At 43.3% G+C, this 27,838-nt stretch overlaps 3 protein-coding genes across 9 annotated transcripts in view; all 3 read right to left on the reverse strand.

Moving 5' to 3' along the window:
* Window positions 1-6,854: 6,854 nt before the first annotated feature.
* Window positions 6,855-19,247, reverse strand: LOC138183355 (oocyte zinc finger protein XlCOF6-like). Its single transcript, XM_069120180.1, has 6 exons — window positions 15,828-19,247; window positions 11,077-15,505; window positions 10,010-10,270; window positions 8,307-9,615; window positions 7,435-7,747; window positions 6,855-7,093 (listed from the first exon to the last, which is right to left on the reverse strand). Exons 2-4 carry the CDS (start codon window positions 11,207-11,209, stop codon window positions 9,161-9,163), a joined length of 849 nt encoding a protein of 282 aa, XP_068976281.1. The 5' UTR covers window positions 11,210-15,505; window positions 15,828-19,247; the 3' UTR covers window positions 6,855-7,093; window positions 7,435-7,747; window positions 8,307-9,160.
* On the reverse strand, window positions 15,171-19,426 carry LOC138183232 (zinc finger protein 676-like). The gene is made up of 3 exons (XM_069119902.1): window positions 19,270-19,426; window positions 16,027-16,410; window positions 15,171-15,505 (listed from the first exon to the last, which is right to left on the reverse strand). Exons 1-3 carry the CDS (start codon window positions 19,424-19,426, stop codon window positions 15,171-15,173), a joined length of 876 nt encoding a protein of 291 aa, XP_068976003.1.
* A 406-nt stretch (window positions 19,427-19,832) lies between these two features.
* Window positions 19,833-27,838, reverse strand: part of LOC138183346 (longitudinals lacking protein, isoforms H/M/V) — a 79,599-nt gene continuing 71,593 nt past the window's right edge. Inside the window, exon 7 of one of the 7 annotated variants that reach the window (XM_069120153.1) lies at window positions 19,833-20,143. In XM_069120153.1, the coding sequence (XP_068976254.1) occupies window positions 19,845-20,143 (299 nt within the window). In that variant the 3' untranslated portion in view covers window positions 19,833-19,844. Of the gene's footprint in view, window positions 20,144-20,371; window positions 20,992-21,231; window positions 21,671-21,883; window positions 22,785-23,544; window positions 23,880-24,150; window positions 24,478-24,959; window positions 27,235-27,838 lie in introns of those variants that run through there. The other 6 variants (XM_069120149.1, XM_069120140.1, XM_069120139.1 and 3 more) reach the window with 6 other exon arrangements.

Consider the following 27,838-nt stretch of genomic DNA (forward strand, 5'->3'; position numbering starts at 1 on the left):
TCCAAACGCCTGAAACAGAGCAAAAGAACATGGATGAAGCAGAGTTCGTGAATATGCCTCGACGACGTCGTTGTTCTCTTCGGATCGAGCGAACTCGTACGACGCCGCATCGAAATCTCGTTCAACGAATAAAACGCTCCACGAGCATCCTTCGATCGCCTCTCAAACTCTCAACGAAGTGTCGTACACCGTAATTCCTGCTTGTGATGTAAAGCTTACGCTTAACGGGCCAAGGAATAACCAGAATTCAGCATACGTGCACTAACGTTATGAAAGAGAAGAAGATTGCGGACCGCTGTAACGTTCGTTTAATCTTGCAACGATACTCGCAGCGAAGCTTACAGAGAGAAACACGTTAAAATGTAGAATCGTTCGACGTGCGCATGTTTATTAAATAATTGAAAAATAATATACTTGTTAAATAATTGAAAGAGAAGAGTGAAGAGGAAAGAGTTTCGTATCGATGTACCATTGTTGACGCAGTCATTCCATCTCAATGATCTTACGGTCGTTCGAATTCGAACGTTTCTCAATTCTCAACGTTCGCCTTGGCGAAAAGAAGATCCTTCGGAATTCTTCTGGAAGCGCGCGATCGGTTGGAGAAGCGACGGAAAAGACGACGAACAAAGGTAAAATTACGCTAAGCCGGAAGTCGCGAATGCACGTGTCTCATGTGCCTGAAGAGTATGTCCTTCCTGCTGGTTCTGTAGTCGCACAATTTGCAGCAGAACATCGGTGGTAATCCGCAACCAGTGCTCAAGTGACGCTGAAGGCTTGCCTTCCAGGTGTAACCTTTGCCGCATTTCGGACAGACAAAGACAGGTTTGCCGGACTGGTCCGGCGTCAGCGAGTCGTCCAACTGTTGGCCCGACAAGCCACCCCCTAAAAAACCAAAAGCGTTCGGGTTAGAAATGATGCCCCTTCTTCGTTTTCTCATCAAATCCAATCAACATCGAAGTGGTTGCAACGCTTCGAAATGAGAGCGCGCCCGTCTGAAAAAAAATGCGATGCGATCACGTAAGCTTCAATCTATGCACGGCGTCTCACCGATTTCAAATTTACCGAGTCGCAGAGAAAAGGAAATGGATGGCGAACGGTGGACGCCGAATACCAGTGAAATGTGACGATAACTAATCGCATTCGCTAAGGGAGGACATCCAGATACGGTTTATGAGTCCGTACTAACCATTACGTGAAAGTACGAAAATGTTCATAAACGATACGTTTATTACAGATCATGACAGCGTCAACAACAACAACAACAACAACAACAATATATTCATAAAATTCGTTCGATTTCAAATCACATCATTTGAATTTTCTTTCACACAGGAGATACACACCGATCTCGAATTCATAACAAAAAGTAACATGGACATCGTGGAACGCTAATAGATCTCTTGCATTGACGCGCTAGCTGTGTGTTCGCGCAGCACATGGTACTTAAGTAGAGTGGGTATTCTAGCTCTGTGCGTGCAATAAGGGCAAGGATAAAGTGGTTCCATTTGGCAGAAAAAATTCATATGTTTCCGCAAACTCCTCCAGTCGCTGTACTTCTTTGCACACTTCAAACAGAGAAGTTCGTCCTTGCAACGCTTCCAAATATCGAGTGGCAGCTGATCGCAAAAAAACGGACCTTTGGCTGAAACAGCATCGGAAAGTTGCATCAGTGAAGTGACCTTTCGCTTGAAAAGAAAGAAAGGAAAAGAAAAAGAAAACGAGGGTCGTCAGAAGGTATGCGACATCGACATCTTTCGATATCAGGGACGACACAGATGCGGATTTTCAAATTGTATATTGTAAATAAGTGAAATAAAGAAAGTACCCGGCAATGATTTCACATAGTTCCTTTCTTATTTCCTTCCTTTTCCCTTTCTTTGTACTGCCGGATGACAGGAAAAGACGTTTAGAAGCATGTGTTCCGAATTTCCCGTAAAGGAGCGTTACACTTTGATGCGCCAGTGTGAAAGGAAAGCGTCATACGAGATATGTAAACCGTGTATATTTATTATTCTCATGCAACGCCTTATACAACAACAAATTTTTCTTTTTTGGATTGTGTTTGTCGATATCATGGTGTCGAGATGAAGTAAAAGTCGATGAAGACTTGGACATCATTGGATACATCACTTTAGATACATGAGAGTTTTGCCACTTAATATTACTCGTCTTTAACGTCATTACTGAGAAAAATAATAGCAAACGTGGGTCAAACAATTCTCACAGCCCAATCATTACCAAACACGAGTTAACGGAAATAATTAACAATTTTTAGCTTCTTTAATGTAACACAATTTGACAATTACGATACAACCTAGTGTAAACCACCATTTCCTGTTTCACCTTCCAATTCTATTATATATCGTTATAAAATTCCCTCAGTATATATTTCGAATATATGTCCAAACTTTTTTTCGTAGCACAGTCTTAAAAATTTAATATTAATATAATAATATGATAATATAATAATAATAATGATAATAACCGTGTTGTAAGCAATATTCGTAGTAATTAGTACCAGTAGCAGTAATTATAGCAATAGTAGTAGTAATAGTGATAATAGTAATAATAACAACAACAACAATAATAATAATAATAATAATAAAAGTAATAATTATAGTAAAAAAGAATAAAATAATTCAACACCATCAAAGTGTATCTAATCTAAAGTTTAGAAACTTTAGAAAGATACACAATATTCGTCCGCGTATCACTTGACGAACCAAAGTACGTAAAATGAATACATGGCGTTCCCCTAGCTCAAATGTACGAATACCGAACCAGTAGTTCGATAATCTTTTGAACGAGGCTACATATGACACACTGATAACTATAAGAAAATCAAAATCAATGACGAGAAGACATCATGTTCGTGTCAAGTTGTGCTTTCGCACCCGTAAAACATTTCCAAATTACAACGAAGCGTATCACTGTTTTGTACCTTAATATATCATTGATCTAACTATAAAACATTTGTCAAAGAAAAAGTACATAACCACTGCGAACATCGTGATAATAGCATGCTTATGATTTCAAACCTTCAAAAAAAATCTTTTTTTGCGTCTCATTTATATATTATACATGTATGTATATATATATATATATATATATATATATATATATATATATATATTTAATAGTCGATAGATTATCAAAAGGATATATACTATTTAAGCCGTGGACAGATACTTATATTCACAAACAACGGACATGCGACGTGTTGAACAGTTTCTACGAAGATTTTTTGAGTTTCTCTCTTTCTTTTATGTACGTGCACAGAACAATTTCAAATACTGAAATCACAGCAACGACTACATGTTGTTTTCACTTAAATTCTACTTTATAGATTAAATTACGTAACACAATGAAAAATCGTAATTCGTAAGCGATCTTGAAAACAAATTTCTTCTCGGACAAAAAAAAAAAAAAAAAAGAAAAGAGGAAAAAAAGAAAAGTTTCTCTCCGATAGAAACGTTTTACGTTTTCTTAGGCGATTTCTTAGGGTTGCCTTGACGTGAAAATATCACATTCAGGAACCTGATCATCAGTCTGAAAAAATCAGTTGGCAAAATATTCCGACAGAAAAACGATGATGATCTACTGACTATTTGATACTCCTAAACGTAATCGATAATTTAATGCTTGTTTCCGAAACGGGTGTCTTCGTACTGCCGAATCTTCGGATTTTTTTTGCTTCCGCACGGCACATGTTCATCGGTTGATACTCTTAGGGAAATTAATCATCGTTGTTACTGTCGTGGAAGGTTTTTAAATGCCTGATCAGACTGCAACGTTGTGTGAACATGCTGTGGCAAACGAAACAGCAAAATTTCCTTTTCACACCGCACGCGTATTGGATGTGACGATCGAGATTCCCTTTGGTAGCGTAGGATCTTTTGCAACGCGTACACTTCCATTTGCCCCCGTTATTCCTTCTTTTACCGCAAACTGTCCTACGATGACGATTAAGGGTGAATATGTGAGTGTATCCTTTGCCGCAGTTCGAGCATATGTAAGGTTTGTCCGTTTCTGGTACCCAATGTTGAGAAGCCCGGTATCCAATCTCCTCGAAGATATCCTTCGAATTCAGGCTTAATGGATCGGCATCGTTGTGGACATCGACCGGCGCCGGACACTTTAGGTACATTTCGTCACCCAGTACTTCTGACAAAAAAAAAACAAATAAATTTCACACGTTAAGGCGAGAGGAAACGTGAAAATTTGAAGGAGAGAAGAAAGTTTATCGAACCGAAGAGTAGTCGACAGTGAGAGAATAATCTACCGAAAGAAAACAAGTTTAAGCATTCTTCGCGATTAGAGAGATACGTGTCCCGAATACAAAAATTACAGATATGAAAGGTGTTATGGAAAATAAAAGAAGATTAATTAGGGAATGGCGTTTCTTCCTTGACTTTCTTATTCTCATTTCCACCCTCGCTCTTGCTTTCACTCGCGCTCTCATTCCCACTTTCACTGCAACTACGAGAAGGGAAGAAGAGACAAAGAAGAGACCAGTAACGATTTTGCTTATTCTTTTCGCACGTACATTTTAAACAACGGCGAGAAACGGTAACGATCGAACGGTCAATTAAAGATCTTCAAGACGAGATTGATCGGTAATAATTATTGTATACATACTTGTACATCGAAATGAGACGCAGGACGAATATCCTCGATAGGTGTCGGCATCGATTAGGACGAGCAAGAACATATTGTGATCGATTTCTATTTCTTCCGTGTTACATAAAGAAAATAAATTATCGGAGAATATAAACTCGAGGGTATTTTACAAACATAGAAGGCGAACGTCAAATTTGCAAACGGCAATTTTTTCTTTTTAAATTATTGTGTGCGTGTACGTGTGGTTTACACGTCCAATCTTCGAGTGGGAGACGAGCGGTCGTTACGGAAAATGCTTGAAAATTGTCGGAAAATTGTATTATTATATTTATTATCTCTTGATGTCACATCAAACTATTATCAACGTTCTAGGAGACAAGTTAAAACGGACTTTGATAATATACCATTAAAAACAAACAACACCGACTACGTTAAATGCGTTCAGCCAAAATCTGTGAAGAGACTCGAACCATCAAACACGGTGCAATTTGCAGGCGTTTATGCGTATTTCGATAATCCTTAGCGCAATATCTTCGAATTCGAGGATGCAGTTTGGTGGCCACTTGTCATGGTTGTTCTTTTCTTCGATGATGTAACGTCACCAGGTCGGTCTTTGAGCCAATCTTCGATTGTAATGTTGAGCCAGATTCACGATAATGCCATCTTCTTGACGTGAATACGGTTTCTTCACTGACGGATTAAGGTTTCTTCCGAATGCAGGACGACTTTGCTATCGACGAACAAATTCACTCGCTCACTCTCTCACTCTCACTCTCTCTCTCTCTCTTTCTCTCTCTCTCTCTCTCTCTCTCTCTCTCTCTCTCTTCCTCTGTCTGACCGACTGAAACCGAATGCTTGAACGCGAACAATCGACGGATGGATTAGCTTCGCAAGACCTAGAGGAACATAAAGAGTAAAGTTGTGTTAATCGCGAAACAGAAATATCGGGACAATCAACGTAGCACCATTGGGGACCAGAGTTTCATTGCTAACTTGGGAGAATCGATTCATCGATCCATCGATCCATCGATCCTCCCAAGGACAATTTTTCTCACTCCCTGCTCGTTGATGCCGCTGTCGCGAAAAAATTCTAGCAGTTACAGCAAAATGGATATGAAAGAAAACGGACGAACTGAGTTGGAACGTGGGCAAAGGCAAACACAAGGAACGACCTACGTTCCGAAGGATTCGAATGGAGGTGGATCTTGTGGATACGCGGGATTGTTACTATGGAAAGGAAGAGATGAGAATTTTCTAAGTGAATTGAACGGCACTCCCGTAAATTGTAAGATTGACTGCCATTTAAAACTAGAATCGAATGTTGTAGCTGCTCTACAACAGAAAACAATGAATCTTTAGTATTATAGCATGTACAGATTGTTGCGTCGCGAATATTTAGCGATTCGCGACATTGAAAGTGAACTGCATGATAGCGTGCAAGTACAATTTAACGATTGAATTTCGACGTGCTCTGTTCGAGGGTTTGAATAATGTAATTTTTAGGTTTCGCCTCCTTGATAACGTCGATCTTATGAATCGCGGTCACGTGTCGTTGCAGGCTCGTCTTCTGAGTGAAACTGTAGCTGCAGTAGTAACAGGGAAACTGCCGTTTTCCTCCGCATTCCCATTTCATGTGCCTCCTCAAGTTGCACAGCATCGTGTATGCTCGACCGCATTGCTGACAGATGAACGGAGACCTCACGAAATCTGTCAAATGCAAAGAAAAATACTACTGTCAGAAAGTTTCATCGAACAGACGGGCAACCGGACAATTGGTATATCGAGAAGCTATCGATTTTCTGACATGGATGGAAGTTTCTAATCGACCAGTAAACGTGTCACGAGTGCTCCGTCTTCGAGTGAATTCCCAGCCATCGATAGAAGCGGAGCATTTGTTCGTCGATTACTACAACGAAACGTCCAAATTAATTGCCAGTCTCTGTCAAAAGATAGACAGACGGAGAGAAAGGGTGAGGAAAAAGTTTCCCGACCGCGATTCGATCGTTTACATCTGTTCTTCGAAGACCAAGAGAAATCTGTATCGTGAAACTGGCATTAATTTTCGTTGGCGCGTTGTGTCCGCGAAATGTGAACTACACAGAAACCGGGAAACAGTTATTGTAAAACGGTTTTTTAGTTGGGACGCGCGTGCGTTTAAGTTCGAACGAATAGTTACGATTACGGTTTTCACTTTTGCTACGTGTCAAATGAATCAACGACCAAACGAACACGACTGGTGGATAATCGTTTATTTAATTCTACATGGAGAGAGCCACTGAAAACGTTAGGAGAGCGCGAAACGCGTCTTCGAGTGAATCTTCGTGGATCGTGTTTATCGTCTGTTTTATTTGCACAGCTTGAAAGTAGTTCTTCTTCTGGAAGTGAAACGAAGATCTGCGTTCTTCACTGATGATCGGCAAGCAATATCTTCCAATCGATGAAGTATCAGTGACAATGACCTAATTGTGGAGACCTGAAAAAAAAGAAAACGTTCGAAATTTTATGAAAACGCTCGAACTTTCTTACATGGCCCACAAAGTCCGATGAATTCGATCGCGCGAACAAATTTTGGTTGGAATCCGAACGAAAGAATGCGGCGTGGCTGTGGTTGCCGAATCACGTAAACGAGTGATGCCGTTGACGAATGTGCACGATGCGTGGGAAGCAATGGTAGATAAAGACGAAGCTTCTCGCGAACGTTCGCTTGTTTTTAACCGATTTATTGTTTTTCTTTCGCCTTTTAATCGGACAAACGTTACATGAACGAAGATTCTTGACAAGAATCGCGTTGTTTGTATCAAAAACGTATCTTACTGTGAAAGTAACGGTAACGAACGAAGACGTTGAGAAATAAACGGCATTTAACCGTACGCGGATCTCATCCACGTCTTGCGCGGAGGGACAAAAATGTTGTGCGCGTTTAGCATATGTTGTCTTAGCTTTCCATTCTGCGTGTATCTCGCCGGGCATAGATTACAGGCAAAATGCTTCTGCCCACCGCATTCGAATCTCAAATGTTTCACCAGATTGTGCCTCATTTGATACGACCTGCCGCATTGGTGACAGGTGAACGCTTCCACGTTCCTCAAGCATCCGTTTCTGGATCCCCAAGCGGTGATTTGCGTCTCTGTAAAATAATGAAAAGAATGCGTCAAGTAGAATCTATCGGGGTGCTTTTGAAGTCCTTGAACTTTAAAAAAAAAGCAGTCAACGTAAGGTGCCCTCTCTCTCTCTCTCTCTCTCTCTCTCTACAAAGTAGCTAGCAGTCTCGTGTCTCTCGGTCGCTGATCTCGCCAGAAACGGCTCTCTTACTTGGACGATTAAAGAAAATCAAGTTGTCTCGTGCGCAACGTTTATTTTAATATCGTTCGTATAATAAGGACCTTACAGTATAATCTGTCTTTGGTTGTTTACCTCGTCTTATCGTTATAATTTTGTACATATACCCCCGCGGATATTCGTTGAAACCTCTGGAAACGAAGGATAGACGTTGTTGGTGCAAAGAATCGCGTTAGTTATACTATTCGACAACGATCGATTCGCGCCTATTCGAAGGATCCGTCCGTTTCATTCGATTCCATTTCTATCACTGAGCAAATATTCGTTTAGGAACGGAAAACTTTGGCGGAAGATAGATGTTGTGTCTTTGCAAAAGGTGTCGACGCAGCCCGATATTCTGCGTGTACCTCGCCGGACAAACGTGACACGTGAAGTTTCTCTGTCCGCCGCATTCGAATTTCATGTGTGTGGTTAAATTTCTCTTCATCTTATACGTTCTTCCGCATCGTGGACAATTGACAGGCGCCTCTGCCGCGTTTACGGACCTCGTGCGTGTGACGTTACTCTGGAACACGAGTCTCCGTCTGAATCCTAGAAATAAACGGGAGATCCTATTAGAGAGAAATAATCGATATTTAGTGGAGTACACAATTTACGTGGATTGGACACCAAAACAGAAGAATGATTTCACTGTCACATTTAGAAACTCCCTTCGAAGAAAGGCTCTTGTGTTATCGTAAGGAAAAATCGGTGCACACCGATCGAGAAATGTCGATTGGACGGCAGCAGTTCGATAAACATTAATAAAAGAAACTGGTTTTCGTTGAATGTAGAGGGACGCATCGATTCAGAAATCGTACACGTTTATTCCATTCGTATAATTACACTTCATCTTTGGACGCGTTGCACACCTTTTAACGAAGCTACGGCTTAATCAACAACGAAACGGTTCTCGTGAGAGGATCGTGTATGCTTCTAGTACATTTTACTTATACAGGCTCTAATCGGAAAACAGGCGATTCAACGGCGCAGGTGAACTTGCGGAATTAATCGCAATTGCTACGTTTTTCGTACCGCGAATTTGAATTTGTAATTTTACTGTTAAATAAGAAAACTGATGGATACCAAGCGTTCGCGATATTCCCGATACGCTTTTCGCTATATTTGCTTGATAGCTGGTCACCTATTTGAAAAGTACAGTTTTTGGTACGAGCGTTCATCTATCGACAAAAGAAAAGGAAACGAGGTTCGACGACGACGTTCAATGCTTTGTTCTAACGTGTCGTTCGAGGTTGGCCTTTTGAGAAAATCTATTCTTGCAAATGGGACAACTAAACTTGGGTTCGACACCGCACTCGTAGTTTTGATGCCTCCAGAGCGACGTGAACAACTTGTAGCTACGATTGCAGTTGGGGCAAGTGTGCTTTTTCTTCCTTCTTCTCTCCTGTTCGCTCAATTTCTCCCTAACGTTCTTTTCGCTCATTGCCGTTCGTTTGTTACACTCAAAGGTTCTGTGACGTTTCAACGAGGCCATCAACGCAAACTTTCGATTGCAATCGGTGCACAGGTATTTCCTCGGGCCATATCGGCGCATCTTGTCTTGATCGCCCTTAAATGTCATGGACCGCAGGTGCCTGGTGTACAGGGCGGTATTAACCGGTGTCAATGTCGGCAACGCCAGTACCGTCCAATTGGAGGAGCTGTATTTCTGTGTGTCTGGAAACGAACAAACGAAATAAAAGACTTTTAGCATTCTCGTTGATACGCATAAGCGGAGAGCGGCGTGCGATCGTAGATCCGCATACGTTTTATCGTTATCGATCTGAGATCTCAGATCGGCAAATACAATTTCGTAGTATATGTCGCAGTATATGCTGCTCCGTTCAAAAGACAGAAACTTCTGCAAATGTAAAATACAGAGGATCTTTATTTACAGGATATCGTGCAATGGCGTGTCTACAATGATGTAAATAAACGATAAATTCCACACGTATTTAAAATACGGTTGAACGCGAAGGAAAATTTGGTCGCGCGCTACACAAACGATCTTATAAATTTTGTGGAAACTCGTGATAGGAGGCGAACATGGTTCCCTGAATGTGCACGTTACCCTCGACATCGGCAAGGGCGTCCACCTGTTGCAATCTATAACGAGGATTCTGATCGAGAAAATGCTGATGTCTGGCCAGTATGTGCTTCATCAGGCTATCCTTGTATCGTGTTCTATGTGGGCAGAAAGCGCATTTGAACTTTGGGTCGATGCCGCATTCGAAATCGTGATGCCTCTTCAGATGATGCTTATGCTTGTACGTTTTGCCGCAGGTGGCACAGGTATGCTTGAATACCGAAATCGCAGGATACTGGGACTCCACTGAAACAGACACGAAATTTCATCGATTAGTCGAAATCGATGGTTCCCGAGCGAAACAGTTGGCCAACTTAAGTCGTCGGACGATCTGAATCGACCTGTTGCTCGAACGATCCGACAAACAAGAAAACAAGGAACGTGAATAGGAGATAACGTCTCTCGGAGGGGATGATTAACGCACCAAACACAGACAACAATCGTTTTGGTATAGAACGTGACAGATTTTTATTTGATTCGTGCCACTTTTTCTCTCGACGATCGACGACGAAAGTCACGCAAAACTGGTCCAACTAAACGGAAAACCTTGCAACGTTCGGTAGCGTGAAAATTCGTATCCTCGTCATTTGTTCCTCGTTCTCCGTTTATTTATTCTTTCCTCTTTCCATCTCGTTTTATTGATTCACGCTCAACATCGAGAAGCATACGAATCGAGAACGGACCGATCGCTTTCGAACATTATCGAATGTATTATACACATATATGTTTGTATTTGTGTGCGTGCGTGGCTGCTTGTCTCGTGTGTCTGCGTGTATATAAGAGAGAACAGATACGCCAGCTTTTTCGTTTCTAACGAAATTATCAGCGAATTATCCAGCGCTGTTTACGCGATGTACGATTCGTACGTTTGATTGATCGACGGGTAATCGCGAAATCGCTGCTAGTTGTTGTTCAGGGATTTCTCTGCTGCCTGATATTCGCTGTTCGCGGCGTAAACCCAGACCTGGCGTGCTTCATCATGTGCACCTGTAGATACGACCTGTAGGTAGCTCGATAGGGACAGAAGGTGCATTGATGCATTGGTTGTTTACCGCATTCGTTTATCACGTGTCTCCGCAGGTTCTTCATTTGGTGATAACGGCGATCGCAATTGTCGCACGCGAATCGCCCTTGTCCGCGCGACCTCCTTCGATCCTTGGGCAATCGACTCACGTAGAACCTCATTTTCGCATAATCTGCAACCAGGAAGAAATCATTCGGTTAAAATTCCAAGTTACAGATCGCGATCGTCGTTCCTTCGATCGTCGTTGAACGGATTATTTGCGTGAAGGGAACGAACATCCTTTCATCGATCAACGTGAGTATGACGTACGTACGTACGTTACATATGCCTCTAAGCGTACGCACTAGCCGTACTTACGAGTAAAACGAAAAGGAGACTAGGGGCTAAGGAAAAGAATTAAACGTTGTAATTTGTCCGAAATGTAAGACAAACGGGATACGTTTTCGTTACATGCAGATGGTATCGAACACGATTGGACGAATCGTCGTAGTTTTGGATCGCAGATCCTTGGCAAAAAAAGAAAAAAAGAAAAAAAAAAAGAAAAAAAAAAGAGGACGAGAACGTGCTGCCACGTCGACAGTCTCGAAGTCAATTTTTCGAGTGTCGAGCGGCGAGCATCGAGCAACGTTGCGACGATGCATCCCCGAATCGATCCATAACAACTGCGAATAGCCATCAGGTTAAGTATGTCAGGCGAAGTATATTTTCGAAAAATTCAAATTACATTTCACCTACGACCGTGGGCGGTGAATGATACAACGATCGCTATTGTCGGAGCCGATATTTGTACGGTAAACTTGATATTTGTATTTGTATGGGTTACACTTTTCTATGTCTTTTCTAACGCGACCATCGCATCGTTCGATCACGAGTAGAGGAGACTCGGACGAATACGCATCACATGCTTCGATATACTGCTCCTATACTTGCTGCGACGTTGTCGGTATAGGCATTTGTATCTTCTGATTTTCACAGGTTTCCACGCTCGGTCATGAAGCGACGTCTCGAGGATCTTTACATCTGACGGTTTCTCGTCCGATTCGCCGTCGCTTTTCGCTTCGCTCGCCTTTCCACGACACGAAACCTCTCATACGGTCGAAACTGCACTCTGGAATCGTCGATCGTCAGATTAAAGGAGGATCGTGCGTGCATTGGGTAACCGAGATACGTGGCAAATGGGCGAAAGAGGAAGAGAAAAGGGGGGAAAAAACAGCTGAGAAATTTTGCAAAGTTAAAAAGGAAGAAAAGAGAGGGCAGAAGGGGAACGAATTCAAAGATTCGCCAAGAGAAACTAGGTATCTGTTAAGCCTCGTGCCGGAATTTCGTACGATTCGATTTTCATTCGTAAATTTGATGGAAATTTCAATGGAAAGATGCCTTCGATTCAGATTCGAGAGTATGTCGATCGATAAGAACGGGAAGAACGAAACGTCGTCACCTTACCGAAGAACGGAACATCCTGTTTTAACGATGAACATCGACTTTGATGAAAAATAACAAATTTCGAAGAAATACCCGAATTTCAAAGTTTTCTCTTTTATTGGTAAGAAATATTTATGTATGCACGTAGAGCGCGTAAGTGGTACAATCGATATCTAATTGTAGTCTAATTGGATTGATGAACTTTCAAAGAACGTGAACGCAATGTACATAGCTATAACACCGGTGGAATTTTCTTTATTTCGTTCGTTTATTGTCGATCGCGTATATATGTATAGTAAGCGTAAGTGAATTGAACGTAAGCGATCGTTCGTTTCTCAACAAGAGATTTACTACCGCCCGTTAACCTACTTGATCCTTGTCTAACTTCGTTTACATACCGATATAGATTTTTACATTGCGCGTGGCAATCAACGTCTCAGCCAACTTTCTCCGCGGTTTGCACAAAATCCACAAACGCAAGTTGCGAATAAACCGTAGCGTTTCAAAGGTACACGTACATTTTACCAAATTATGTCCTCCGTCGCGTTACACCGATGCACGAATTTGTCTGTACATTGTAGAAATGGACGCACAAAGGGCACGCGATCTACTCGATCGACCGTCTTTTTTTCTTTCTCATAATCGCTCGACGAACAAATTCTTACGAGTAACGACACACTGTAAATACGTAACAGTGCGCATACCGATACACGGTACGAAATTTCGCGAAAATAGAGCTACTATGAAAAGTAAAAAAGTTTCGCCGCTAATCGCGTTTAAGGTCGTGCAAGGTTTTTCGATCCTCGTTACACATCGGCCGGTAATTAACGCAAAACTCGTTCTCCGTCTAATCGTTGCACTTCATCAGTGAAGTTAAGAGTTTTGAGGGGAAAGGGGACTATCACGCAGACCGAGAAAAGATCGACCGTCGTCGATGTAGTCTTGAAGAGATGTCGATCGACGTGTCTCGAGTAGAAAGCAAAATAGTCGTTGACGAAGTAGATTAATTTCCAGCGTCCATGGAGGATGACAGCTTATTCCCATTCGGCATCGCGTAGAATTCGCTCAAAAGTTTCATATGCCTGCCATTCAAGTGGGTGTTCAGGCTGGACTTGTGCTTCGTTCTGTAAGGACAGAGGGGACAGTGGAACTTGGGTTCCACGCCACATTCGTGCTTCAAATGCCTCGCCAGGCTGGAGTAGTAATTGTATACCTTGCCGCAGTTCTTGCACGGATAGGTGACTTTCTGGCAGTTCAGGTAGCCCAAGGAACGCGACTCTGAAAAATTCGAAAGACAGAAGAGACGGATATTAGAAACGGTCGACGAAAATACCGAGGAATTCGTTCGTGAGGATGGCACTTTCGCGATATTCATACGGCAGCCGTGCCATTCGTGTCGTAGCGAGCTTCGTTGCAAGTATCGAAGCTCATATCCGTAGATTTCGCGAGCGAGCGGTTTCGTTCGAATGGTTTCGATCGTTGTTCGAGAATTCATCCGGGAAAATACGTAGCGCAAAATAGCTACGACTATTTTGAGCCACGTGCCTCTTTGATCGTTTTGCTCGAAAAACTATACACTGGCTTTCGAGAATTCGTTGGCAGAGGCACGACAGGTTAAAGTACCGCGGGGGACTATGAGGCAGGGTCTCATGCAGTCTTTGTCAAGTCGTTTCCTAAAAAGAAACAATACGATCACGTTACTTCTATGGTAACTGGGTCCAACTCTTTTTTCTCTCCTGTTTCTCTTCTTCTGGCGTTCCACGACTCGATTCCTTCGTAAACCGATCGGATTTTACCCAGACGGTTAACTTTCTGTTATTACAGTTACAACGCAGGTCAATTACAAGTACATGATCGATACGTGATAAATCAGTCATACTTTATTACGTTACTAACTGCTATTAGACATACTTTTCATTGTATCTGTCATATTAGTGTTGTGTTGTTATTGTTATCATTATTTTTGTACAAATAAATAAAATAATATATATATATATATAAATATATATATAAGAAATCAATGAGAGAACCAGTCGTGAAAAAATTAGTCGCTGCAAGGCGTATGGTAATTCCAGGATTTCGAATCGTTTCGCGTGTATTTCTGCATTAAAACTGGAATTCCCAGTTTACTGTAACGATGAAGAACAGACTTGGATATGCAGTACATGTCAGCTGCCTTCCTGAGAGACAACCCACTGGCCACTGCTTCGATAGCTGATCTGAGTCGTTCGAGTTCAAACTTGCATTTCGTGTATCTTCCTCCGAAAGATCTCGTCCCTCTGTCACTGTAATAGCCTCGCCCTGTAACACGAATTAATCGCAGTTGTAACAGAAACGCAAAAGCGCGTTCCACCGTGATTACGGAGAATTATCCGGCTTGTCCTTGTGCCGTTCGATTCCCATAGAAGGGATCGGAGAAGAGAAGACGCAGGAAGGAAAAACGGTGATAAACGTACCGATGGCAGCGATCGAAAGACGCGTGGAAAACGCAATACCGAAAAACACGATCGGCTGTAACGTACCTTTTGTACAATTCCGATTGCATCGAAGATGCTTGTTACGGCGACAAGGATGAAAACAAACGTTGGAAATTGCGATTTCAAGACGATCCGATACAAAGAAAACGTCCATAAGCTTAGTTTTATTGTATACAGGAAAAGATGGCGAAACAGCCACGAAGCACGCGAACGAATCGAAGATCTATATATCCGTGTGTATTCTCTTCATGTGAGACTTGAGATTCCATTTTCGATTGCTTCTGTAGCTACAGTAAGGGCAACACTCGGCCTTTTTCTGGCCGCAGGACGCCTTTACGTGTTCCACCAAATGATGCTTCCAACGATACGATTTAGAACATTTCGAGCACTTGTATCTGCCTCCGAGGGGATCCGTGCTTTTGTTTCTGCATATTCGGGTAGACTTGCGACCAGACCCGAAATAATTAGCCTCGTAAGAGCACCTTTCCGATCGTAACTCGCTCGCTTCGGTTACCGTAGGCTCGAATACCTGATACTCCTCCCAAAGGACCAGTTCACCTGAAACACAATATTCAATTTGTCATTGACAGCGTTCCACACTGACAGGTTCTACCGCCTTTGCACCGTCGACGATCGTCTAACGAAAATCTAAGAGTAGCCGAATAATCGTTTGTTCAATGGGGAAACAGTCACGGTCAATGGATAAGGGGACCAAGCGATAAACATGAAAAACATGAGAGGGTTAAGATTACAATTCCTCTGGAAACATTGGATAAATATATCAAACGGAATCAACTTTATTTTCTCTCTTCCTTTTCCTTTTCTTTTCCTCTACTGTTCAAGTACGACATTTACAAATCACAATATGACAAAAGCTTACACACAAAGCGTTTTGCATCGATCAGTTTGCAGATCTGCTCCTCAATTCCCTTACTTGTCGTCTATTTAACATCGATATCGAAGAACTAAAACATAATCGTCGAGCAAAATTTCGTTTCGTTCCGTTTGATTTCCGACGGTGTTTCTTTCGTTCAAACAATCGACTCAGACGACTGTGTCGGTGTCGTTGCAATGCATACGACTGACGTGCTTTTTCAAATTAGATTTCTTGTATGTACGAAAACTGCAATACGGACAACACTGCTGTTTGTCCTTGCCGCAAAATATTTTTTGATGTTCCACCAAATGACCCTTCCTCTTGTAGCTTTTCAAGCATTTGAAGCAAGAGTATTTATACTCTTGCCTATCTTCTTTCAAACCGCCTGTCGCGTATTCCATACTTTCCATCTCATCGTCGTCTTCGTCTTCGCAAGTTTCTTCCGTTACGACGCAATCGTCTGTATATCCCTTGACACTCTCGTTTTCAAGATTAATCCGTGCAGTTGCGACGTAAACGTCGGTCACGTCGAGTAACTCCATGCGTTCGCCAATTCCTTCTCTGATCTTGAAAGTGGCCACGGAATCTGAAACAAAATATCACGCGCGTTTACATAGGACTGCGTTTATACGCGAAACCGTACGTTCCGCAACATGAGAATCTACACAGGGATATATCAAAGAAGCATATTATATCAACAGTCGTATTACAAAAATTTCCGTTGGTATTTGCGTTTGCACTTTCGTTACAAACGAGTCTACTTCAACGACCGGTCAACGTTCGCCCCTTAAAGACATGTAAACATCGTTAGAAACTGGTTATGCGGTAAAAAGCAAACAAGAATTCCAAGAACGTTTGTCCAGTGTTGATCGACTACGAGCAGATCATCGACGTCGGTTAATTTCGGTCGAATTGTGGCACCAGCATTTTTCAACGATCGTCAAAGTTGAATCGTCGTTAAAACGAAAAGAAAAGAAAAGATAAGAAGAAAAGAAAAATAACAAGTGAAAGATAACGAAACGGGACGAATCTTCGAAGAATTTTTTCAGATGGTTGGATCTGTACACAGGTATTTATTTAAAAAGCAATCGACTGCCGGACATCGTTACACAGGAACACTTAACCATCACTGCGCAGCATTCTTGCTCGATCTAATAGATTTACGGATCTATCGAATCGAATGGATAAGATAGGCTAGATGTTCATGCATCGTAAACGAACGATTCGCGTACATTATTCCTTCTAAACTATCGATAACAAGTACGATTCATCTTCCGCGTTCATACGATTACACAAAGAATGAGATGAAAGGTGACTGACGTTCACTACTTGATTAGCGTGAATACTTATATGGAATTGAATCCGTTACGTCGACACGATCTCGATCGATCGTAGCTTGTCACACACGAGAGCGAACGGTTTCTTCCTGCTCCTCCTCCTGCTCATCCTCCTCCTCCTCCTCCTCCTTCTTCCTCTTCTTTCTTCTTCTCGTTCTTCACCTTCCCCCCTCTTTTATCTCTCTTTAATACTCGGATTTCAATAAAAACGGATAAGAAAGAGAAAGAAATTATCGTACTGTGTTTCGTCTTTCATCCCTCTTCCAGAGCAAATGTTAACGTAGACGATGAATTTGTTGAACGCGTCCGCGCATTTCTCGTACGACACGCGTCAAAGTTAATTTCTCGAGATGTAGAAGCATGTTCGTTCGAACAAGGAATCGCGACGTTCAAACATCGTATCGTTGCAGCCGTGAATTCTTGTTCGAGACACGCCACAGAAAGAGGAAATTGAGCGTACAACGTCGTAATTACAATTCTACCACTTGAAACGCGATACTCGCAAAGTTTCGAACGGTTTTTATAGGAAAAGACGGCTGCGAATGCATGCTTGTCCATACTACGATCGCTTCGATATCAAATAGGTAGGAAATCGGTTGCTAGAATTTACTGCGCTATCGTTACTTTTCTCGATATGGTAAAAATCGTGACAATACGTACGAAAAGTTGTAGATTGCACGATCCGACGAATCTATGTCGCTAGATTCGAACGACGAAGGTAGAAAAAAAAAGAAGAGAGAAAGAAAAATAGGTAATGAAAGAAACGACTTAGTGGAAGAAAAAGAAAAAAAAAAAAGAAAAAAAAACAGCCTGTAGACTAGATTGGATTTATCAAAGAGCGGCTACGGTTATTTCGTGAGTCGCGCTACTGCATACCGATATACGGATAATCCTTTTTCGCAAATCGACACACGACACTAACTTTCAACACTCTCTAACGATTACAAATATTTGATCGTCGATGACAATAACATTTCGAAGATGTTTTGGCTTCGCATAAAATTCGGCCGATCCACAATGTGTACGTTATGCAACGAGTTAAAGGAAAATTGTTGTTCAAACGTTCAAGTGTTGAAATATCGACTCGACAAGGACAAACCAATACGTATGCGTAGTGACGGATTTACAAACACCAATGAAACCGTATGAAAGAAACATTGTTCCGAACAGCATGGTTTCCCGCGTGGAAAACGAGTTCCATCGCAAAATCCAAAGACTTTGGCTTCGTACAAATATCGCTGAACGAAAAGAGTCGTAGACGATAAATGACGTTCAGCGAAACAGCTGTCTACTTGATGTTGTGCACCGAGAGCAGGTGCTTGAGAAACGAGGCCTCGATCCTCGATCTGTAAGGGCAATACTGGCAGGAGAAGTGAGTCTCAAACGTAACCATTCCGCAGCCCATCTTCAGATGTTTCCGTAGATTCGACGCCCAGGAGTACATTTGTCCGCAACGCGGACAAACGTGCAGCCGCGGCCTCACGATCGGGAATAAAGGAGCATCTGGAAAGAAATCTCGGTTATTAAAGAACGACGAGCGAACGGCGTGACGCGATGCGATACGATGCGATGCGATGCGACGTGGCGCAAACCGAAAAGGATTATTTAGGAGGGCAGGTTCCAGAAGAAAGAAAAGAAAGAAAAGATCGGGGATCGCAGTGGCTAGCTTCTAGACATCGAAGCGCATGCCTTGCCAGGTTAATAGAACACAACGGAATACGACGACAGTCCCGTCCAGTCGTCGATAATCGTACGCGCTCTTCGAGCAGAAACCTGCGAAGCTGATTCTATTCGACGGCGATCGGGACGAATAGTCGCTTCGGGATTTCCTCGAAAAGGGCATGTTTCCGGTTTCGAGCAGCTAAAAAACGACGATGCTAACACACCTGTACTTTCGTACTCGTGCACGCGCATATACTTACGTTCTGTTTTCGTGCCCCGTATCGTTTCGTTCGGCTGCCATTGCCTGAAAATATTTGTAAAACGGTCGAGAGAATGTTAGCGTCAAGGGTTAGGTTTTCGCATGGAATAAAAGTACACTTTATTATCGGCCAGCAGATCGGTCGCACAGTAATCCATTCGCTAATGCATGTGTATCCGATGTTTACAAAGTAAATGCCTCTTCAAATTTCCCTTAAAGTTGGACTTGTAATCGCAGATGGTGCAGCAGAAGTTTGGTGGCTTCCCGCAAGCCATTCTTTGATGCAGTCTCAAGCTGGAGGGCCAAGAGAATGGTCGACCGCACCACTCGCACGTATGCATCATGTTACCTGAAACAAAAATCTTAGTCAGCGCATTGGCAAAGGCGTGGGCTTTCCAAAGACCGTTCGCAACCGACTTTCGATTCTTCTCCTCTTCCTCGATGTCCGCTAATCTAGCTTTTCCAACGTAGAAAATCCACGTTGCAAAAGCACCACGCGATACGATACTACGTCGCGTCACACCCGGTTTCAATCAACGTAGACACTGGAATCGAATACACGTGAAACGAACGTAACGCTTTCTCCATCTGCCAACAATTTATTGTTCATACAGCAGATTTTTTTGCCCAGATAAATGCAAATTTGCCGGGTTCCAGGAACGATTGCGAATAAATACGACGATCGTGGTTGGCGAATCGGTGATTTCATCGTTCAACGAGAGGATGCAACTAACGAGATGTAAGAACGAGGGACGTGGCTCGTTATCCAAAGTGTATTCGAAGTATGTGCTTTTGTAAGCTGCTCTTATACTTGGTCCTGTGCGGACAATACGGACAACATTCCTTTGGATCTTTGCCACACTCGATTCTCAAGTGATTCTTCATGTTTCTCAGCCAGCGATAACCTTTGTTGCAGTTTGGGCACCTGAAGCAACCTGGCTTCTTGTCCAGGCAGCTGCTCGATTTCCGAGGTAGCTTCAAGCTCGGGTTATTCGAGGATAGCACCAGCTTGTGATGGCCGACAATTCTGCTTTGGTAACGGTATCCGGACCAGGACAGTTCTGGAAAAAGAACGGGTGTATTTTATTATTAGAAAGAATTCTCGTCTGGCCGCGTATTTTCGTATGTCGATAATAATACTAAACTGAAGAAGACAGTGGCGATAAATCGCTGTTGGAACAGAACGTGTTCAAATATTTTACAAACGTCGCTTTTTATTCTTCGTTATATTCGTTTGGCACATGGCTTTATACAGGATCACGACACTTAGGCGTACAATATGGTACGTAGGATGGGTAAAATCTCATTTTCACTCGATAGCAGCGGAGTAATTCTATCTGCAAACGAAGGTTCCGCAGTGTGAAACATCTCTCTAGCTGCTCTCTATTCTATCGCGTTACAAGATTCGATTCACGCGACTCTATGCGAGAACAGGCGATCGTCGTTCTTTATCTATATGCATTGGCGTTCACCGAACGGAATGGTAACGTACGAGAAAATATAAACGCGTACGAAGCGTACGAAGCGTACGAGGCTTACGAAACGAAAAACGAGGGTGCGAGAAAAAGGTGGGGGAAGGAGGGAGAGAGGAAAGCCTCCTAGATGCTACTCGAGAACACGTTCTTGCCAGGATGATTGGTTCGAATATGTTGATAGAGATTGCCACGCTGTTTGGTTCTGTGGGCGCAATAGGGACATTTGAATTGCGGCTCCTTGCCACACTCGTGCCTGGTGTGTCTGACCAGTGTGGCGCGATGCTGATACCCTTTGCCGCACGTCTCGCATCGATACGGAAACTCGACCCGCTTCGCCATCCAAAGGGTCGCCAGGTCCTTGATCAGAGGCATCATCGGGTAGTTGCAATTCCTTTGAAAGTTCTTCGGCATAGTCATGCACGGGATCGGTATGTCTGCAAGTCACAGGAAGAAGAAAACGAGGGGCGTTAGTTGACGAGCATAAACGAGCGACTCTTCGAATTGGGAAATACTTTGTCAGATAAGAAATCCAACTACGATCAAGAACATTTCGTTTAATTGCGTTTCGTTTAATTACGGCACAATAGTTTTCAATCAACATCAAAACTACATCGAATCAAAACGTTTAAGATTGAACGAGAAATACGTCTTCGTTATTCTTCTTTATTTTCCGTTTTATTAGCTAGCAACGAAAGGGACCTTTATCTATCGACAAGTACACAGACAAAAGTACGAAAATATTGCCGGTAGGAGTTTGAAAAGGAAAAATGGCTATTCAATTTCCGCTCGTATTATACACTTCGAGCACCGCATGGCGGAGCCTCGGGTGACGATGTTCGATGTGCCGGTGGATCTGGTCGATGGTATCGCCCACGGTATCGCAATAGGGACACATCTTCTTCGACTCGAATCCACATACTCGTATCATATGCGTACGAAGATCGGTCAAACGATCGAACTTTACGGTACACTTTGGACAGAAATTCGAGCCCCGGAACGATGACGAACGATCGTTTACTCTCGAGTAGAGATTTTCCATCGGTCCGGCGTGGATCCTTCCGCGTCGACGCGTCACGTCCTTCCCAATGTTAAACAACGCGCTTCGACGCGAACCTGAAATCGAACGTGTGCCAATTAGAAATTTCCTCCCGTTTTTTTTCTCCTTCTTTCGTATCTTTCGATCGTCTCGTCAACGACCTACGATCGATCGTCCAACGATTATCGTCTTACTATCAAGGCGATTTACAGGGAAATCGAAGTAGCGGGAACGCGAAAGCGTTAATTCAAATGTTTGTCTGTTATCTTGTACGTTATTTACGCAATAACTTGAAACATTGTACTGTGTGATTTATTGTTTCTAATACTCTTCCTCGATTCTATGCTCTTACGATACAATAAGGTTAGTCGATAGTCGATAGTCGAGGGTGGACAGAAACGAAAGGACAACAGAGAACACGTTCGCTAGAAAACCGATCGACGACGGTCCAGGTGTATCCTTTCTCGTCGTTGTCTCGATATTCTCTCTCCGTCCACTTTCTCTTACTTTTCAAACACGTTCTAAACATTCGCTACGCAACTTCAGTTAGACGCGTGCTTGTTGATCGAGCACGGTCCAGCGGCATTCTCTGCAGAAGCAAACAATTGCATTTGTCGCGTGAAATCTTATGTTAGAAACGTTACGCGCGAAACTCGAACCGATTTCTCTTCTGCTGGCGACTAAAAGGCAGAAAGAACTAGCGTTAGAGGAGGAACGATATTCGACGATCGTTTCGTCGTCTCGTTTGTTTCTCGTCGTTCGCCCGGCGAGTAGTACGAGTACAAAAGTCGCGGAAAAAGGAACTTGTTGCCGGTGATTGGCAAATCGGAATTGATCGGAGCAGAGTTCGATCTCAATTCAGATCGATCACGTATACGTTTTGACCACGATGACACTGACGAATGTGTCTATAAACGTGACCGCGTTGTTTCATTCGCGCTGCACAGTAAGGGCACTGAACTCTCGGCTCTTGTCCGCACTCGAACTTGGTGTGCCTTTTTAAATGCCATGCGTGTATGTAGCTCTTGGAGCATCTAGAGCACGTGTGCCTCTCAATGTCTCGAATAGCGGTGGCCCTACGCCTCCTCGAGCCGAGCGGCTTCTCTTCCTCGTAATCGAAATCCTTCGCTTCTTCCATCACCACCGAGCAAAGATTCTCCAGATCGGTTTCTATCTTGATCCTCTTGATGTCTAAAAAAAGAAAAGTAAAAAGGAAACGCAATTAGTCGCAGTCTCGGGACGTGTTCGCATGACCGGTCAGATACACGAAGAAAACAAAAATGATGGAAGCGGTTATCGTTACGAAGAGGATCGGGTTACCGCGAGTTATTTTTCCCGCCACCTTGTCCCCGAGAAGACCGCAAGCTGACCTTTTATCAGTGTCTTTGAGCGAGCAAACACGCAAAGGCAGAGCTTCCGTGTTCGGAGCTTCTCGGCCCAGGGACGAGAATAACCGTCGATTAACCGTCGATTAACTCGTTAACCGGCGAAGCGGAGGAAAGTTGAAAGAACGACCAAAGCGACCGCAAGTGGCTGCGTCGTTTTAGCGAATTCGATTTCGACGGCAAAGAGAAGCGAACGTTGGTCGTCGCGCGTCCAAGCGAAAGGAAAAACTCTCTCGCGAACGATCGCCAACAGGTGGTACTTGTTCGAGTCCAGTAGCACCGTAACAATGCTTTATTCGCATTTCACATGTACATTCGTGAAAAACCGCACACACACACACACACACACGTTACGACGGCCAGTATTCCCGTCCTTCGATGTTATATGTGTGTGTGTATATAACGATGACGCAGATCGTGACGACGAGGCGACAACGACGACGCTATACCTTCGTTACAAGACGTTCGTTGTCGGTTAGAATGCGAAAAGAAAACGTGGGCATTCGGGAGAACGAGAAACGGAAGAACGTCGATGACGATGGTGGACTGGACGGGGAACAGCTGTTACGAAGAGCTGGTCATCAAGGCGAATCGATAATGTAGATGCGTTGACCCGAGTGTTTTCTACGTATGTGCTCGTTCACGTGTGCCCTTTGCTTGCTGCGAGTACCGCAATACGGACATTTGAATCTGGGCGCGACGCCGCACTCGTAACGAAGGTGACGATTCAGACTTTTCACCACGGTGTAACCATTCCCGCACTTTGGGCACACGTAGTTCTTTTTCTTGCTGCCTCTGCGTCGAAGAGATCCGTAGACATCGTCCGACGCGTGGAACTTGCTCGCTTCTTCGTACGAACCGGCTCCGTAATTTCCGTACAATAGTCGAAACGAACGATCCACTGAAAGCAAAAAAGCGCAACGATTAGAATTATACGAGAATCGATGGTGCGACGCCCACGACGATCGTAACGATCGTAACGATCGTCGCGACTACCGATCGCGATGCGAGAATTAGAAGAGAACTGGAAACTCATAATCCGCTACCCGTGCACTCCTCCTTCGGGAACCACTCCGCTACCATTTAAATATTCGCCATTCTCGTAAATGTTCTGTTTCTCTCTTCGAGAGAAATATACGATAAGGATCGTGCGGAAGGACGTGGAAGGAAAGTTGTAATTGAATAAAATGTTTATTACTTTACTTATGAATACAATATATCTCATGACGATTAAAATTTAAGGTCGATCACGCAAACCCTTTCCTCCGGATGTTTCTTGCGGATGTGACTGTAGATCTGTGACGTTTGTTTGCTCCTCAGTTTGCAGTAAGGGCACTTGAATCTGGGTTCGTGTCCGCACTCGTACTTGTAATGCCGATTACGATTACTTTTCAACGTGAAGCTGTGCAAACACTTGGGACAGTAATAGAGCAAGCGATCTTTGCCCACGATGTTGCCCGGCTTTACCATGCTCATCAGCGAGTCCAACACGCTCAGATCTGCAAAGAAGAAACAAAGTACGGTGAACGTCCGTTCAAAGTGTTTGGACATGCGACTATAATACAACTCGCGAGCCAATTCGCGTTCTTCCCCTCGCGTTCGCCGATCGAAGGAATCGATCTGTCGGTCGAACAAGGGAACACGATCGGCGACGTTTTCGGAGTTGGTCTGGAATATGTACAGACGCATCCATGACCTACGATGAGTTCGTTAGTACATATGTATCGCGTGAAAAAAAGCAAAATACGTAGCACCGAACCAAAGGATTCTCCTGATCTAGCAAAGCGACGCGAGATAGGAACGAGAAAGAAAGACAAACATAAAAAAAAGAAAAACAGTAAAGAAGAAGTAAGGAAAACAGAAAAAAGAAAAACCGAAAGATGAAAAAAGAAAGAGACAAACAAACACGGGTGGTAAACGATCAAAGAATTATATCACACAGTGCACGCTCGGTAATCGAGCGCAGATAGAATCGCTGGAGTGTTTGAACATCGATTTATTATTCGTATCTTACAATTCCACAGTGACGACGATATATGATCACAAAACATCGTGGAAAATGGGGAATAGTAATTGTTTCGACATCGAATGTAATTCGCGAACATTTATTCGTAGTCAAGTCCCGAAGGAAACGATCGGTCGTACGAAACCGATCAAACGGGGAAAGGACAACTTGTTCGTACGATGAATGGAGAAACGCGTCTAGCCCGTCTCTGATCGGGCGTGTATAGTTATTAATAAACGCACTTAACGCTACAACATCGTTAATTATATCACAGCAACAAAAACAGTCGGCCACTAACGTCTAGGTGTAGGTAGAAGAAAACGAGAATCAAAGAAAACATTTCGGTCGCGGTGCGAACGGCTACGCTTCCGCCGTAAGCACTTGGTTGCACCAAACGTTCGTCAGTAGGTACATTACTATCCTGTTGTCTCCGCGCATCGATTCCAAAAGCTTAAAAGCTCGGCATTATCTTTCATCGTGATTCTCATTCGGTTCGATAAACGAGAAACAAAAGTGAAAGAACACAACGTTTGCCCCGACCGCTTCACCCTGTACCATTCAGTCTTAAAGCGGAAAGCGTACCGGCAAATCGAAAGGTACACTTTCCTCTGTTCCTCCCCTTTTCACCCTTCGAACATCCAACGATACGCCGGACGCACAATTACCCGAAACAACTTTTAAATATTATTCGACGAACGCGCGTTTTCTGTTGCTCCAGTTTCTTTGCTTTTCTTTTTCGCTTTTCCTCGTCATTTCTTCACCTTATAGCTGGCTCGATTTCACCGACGGATGAAACTGTTACGTTAAAGTCCATTTCTTTTCCTGCTATGAACGTTAAGGATGCCGTTATTATCGTTATTCTTACTATCTTTTCCATCGACTCATTCCTCCTTTCTTCTCGCGCACACGCACACTTTCTCATTCGCTCTCTCTCTCTCTCTCTCTCTCTCTCTCTCTCACACACACACACACACACACACTCTCTCTTTCTCAATCTTTTTTCCATAGAAAACATACAATTTTATCTAGTAGGACGTCTAGAAATCGAAGAACTTTTCGTGTGACAGCTCGTGTGCATCGTGGAACTTTTAATGCAATTGTACTTGAAACATCTTTACGTTCGACTTCTCGGGCAAACCGGTTACCGGCTAATGATTACGTCGTCAACGACGTAAACCTTTCGTAGAAAACACGAGCAATTTCAACGTGCGGCAAATTAACCGACGGTCGCGTTCGGTATCCCAAAATTCGAGATTCGTTTGAGCATCGTCTCGTTTCACGACTAAATCTCGTAAACGATCGTTCCTTAATTTTATAAAACATTTAAAAATTTGATAACAACGGAAAATATATGTATCATATATTAAATGTATGTACTGTATAATATTTATATACGCGTGATGTATATCGATGAATGTGGCTGTGTGTCAACGTGTGTGTAGGTATATATGCGTATATTACATGTATTACATGCATGTAACGTATACGCAAATGCGTGTATGTTATTTCTCTAATATAAGAGGCGACAATCGCAAAAGGCGGCGTTCGCGCGGAACTACCTTCTACGTTTCCGATGCGAACAGCAAGCTTTCGAGATAGTCCGCCGACGACAGAAACATCTCGAAAGGGACGGAGATCGGATCTGCCGTAAACACGGGAAACTATTACGCGAAAAGCGGTCGATTATCTTAAGATCGAACAGTCGCACCTCGCGTCGCCTTCTCTCGGCCTTCACTTTATACGACATCGTTCGTTAACGAACGAGCAACAGGAACACGTACTAAACCTCCCGATTCGTGTCTTCTCGACAGCCTCGGACGATCCTTTTTACAGCTGATCCTTCATTTCTCCAGGTGCACCACGTAAACGGGCTGACCTACGTGCCTGGTTCTAATGTGAGACATCACGTTGGACGTTTGTTTGCTACGGAATTCGCAGTAAGGGCACTGGAATCTCGGCGGTTGGCCGCACTCGAACTTGAGATGCCTGGTCATGTTGCCTTTGATGGTAAAGGATCTTCCGCACTTGGGGCAGCCGAATGGCTTTGTGAAACATTCCGCCAGCGACCCCTTCGCGTACGTAGTCTTCTCCCTCCCTTGAGAATAGTAATTCGGCAATGATCTCGGCGCGGTCGCACCACAGGAATCAGTCTGACCAATCTCCCTGTTGCTTTCCTCGTTCTCAAATGCTTTGCAAGATTGTAAAACGAAGTTTAAATCCAACTGTGGGACCGCGGCATAGAAACCTGAAACTTCAAGATTGGCTGGTTAGTGGAATCAGCGAAATATCGGACGAACGATTTGGGAAGACAGCGGGATCGCTGGATCCGAGAATCGATCGCCGTCGGTTAGAGCCGTACTCTCCTTTAGAGATGTAGCGATCGTATTGGATTGGGTCGAACTAAATCGGTCCGGGGGTGGTTGGATCGGATCGGTTTGGTTCGGTTGGCTTTGATTTAAATTGCGACATGCTTCGTATCGACGACGTTGAGCATTGGAAATGGAAAAATAAAAGAAGGATACCTTAAAAAGTTGCGGATGATCTTCTAGATGAAAACGTCGAGCCAGTCTCGAGCATTTTCCAGACCCCCCGCCCCTCTCTCTATCTCTCACCCCTTTCTTTCTTTCTTTCTTTCAGTCTTTTCTTTCTTTCTTTTTCTTTGTCTTTCTTTGCGAATATCAAAGCAGACGAATGGAAATCGCACGATTTTAACGGACATTATTTCTAATTATTTTCAATTGTTTAATTTAATACGTACTAGGGAAAATTGCATCTTAGGCTAGGTTAACGGTAATTAAATCTATCGAATAGAAATCGTTGTGTACCATTCCATCTTCGGCCGATGGACACATCCC

Source organism: Bombus flavifrons, chromosome 9 (genome assembly GCF_040668555.2).
Source record: "Bombus flavifrons isolate JBK064 chromosome 9, iyBomFlav1_principal, whole genome shotgun sequence".
In the NCBI taxonomy this organism is placed as follows: Eukaryota; Metazoa; Arthropoda; class Insecta; order Hymenoptera; family Apidae; genus Bombus; species Bombus flavifrons.

Coding starts and splice junctions, on each gene's coding strand:
- LOC138183355 (XM_069120180.1), bottom strand. CDS start 11,209: ATGAGGTTCTACGTGAGTCGATTGCCCAAGGATCGAAGGAGGTCGCGC. Junction 10,271..11,076: donor ACACGTGATAAACGAATGCG/GTAAACAACCAA, acceptor TGTCTGTTTCAG/TGGAGTCCCAGTATCCTGCG. Junction 9,616..10,009: donor CGCCCTTGCCGATGTCGAGG/GTAACGTGCACA, acceptor GTTCGTTTCCAG/ACACACAGAAATACAGCTCC.
- LOC138183232 (XM_069119902.1), bottom strand. CDS start 19,426: ATGATGCATACGTGCGAGTGGTGCGGTCGACCATTCTCTTGGCCCTCC. Junction 16,411..19,269: donor TTTGAAGAGGCATTTACTTT/GTAAACATCGGA, acceptor ATTTTGTTTCAG/ATTCCGTGGCCACTTTCAAG. Junction 15,506..16,026: donor TTTGAAAAAGCACGTCAGTC/GTATGCATTGCA, acceptor ATTGTGTTTCAG/GTGAACTGGTCCTTTGGGAG.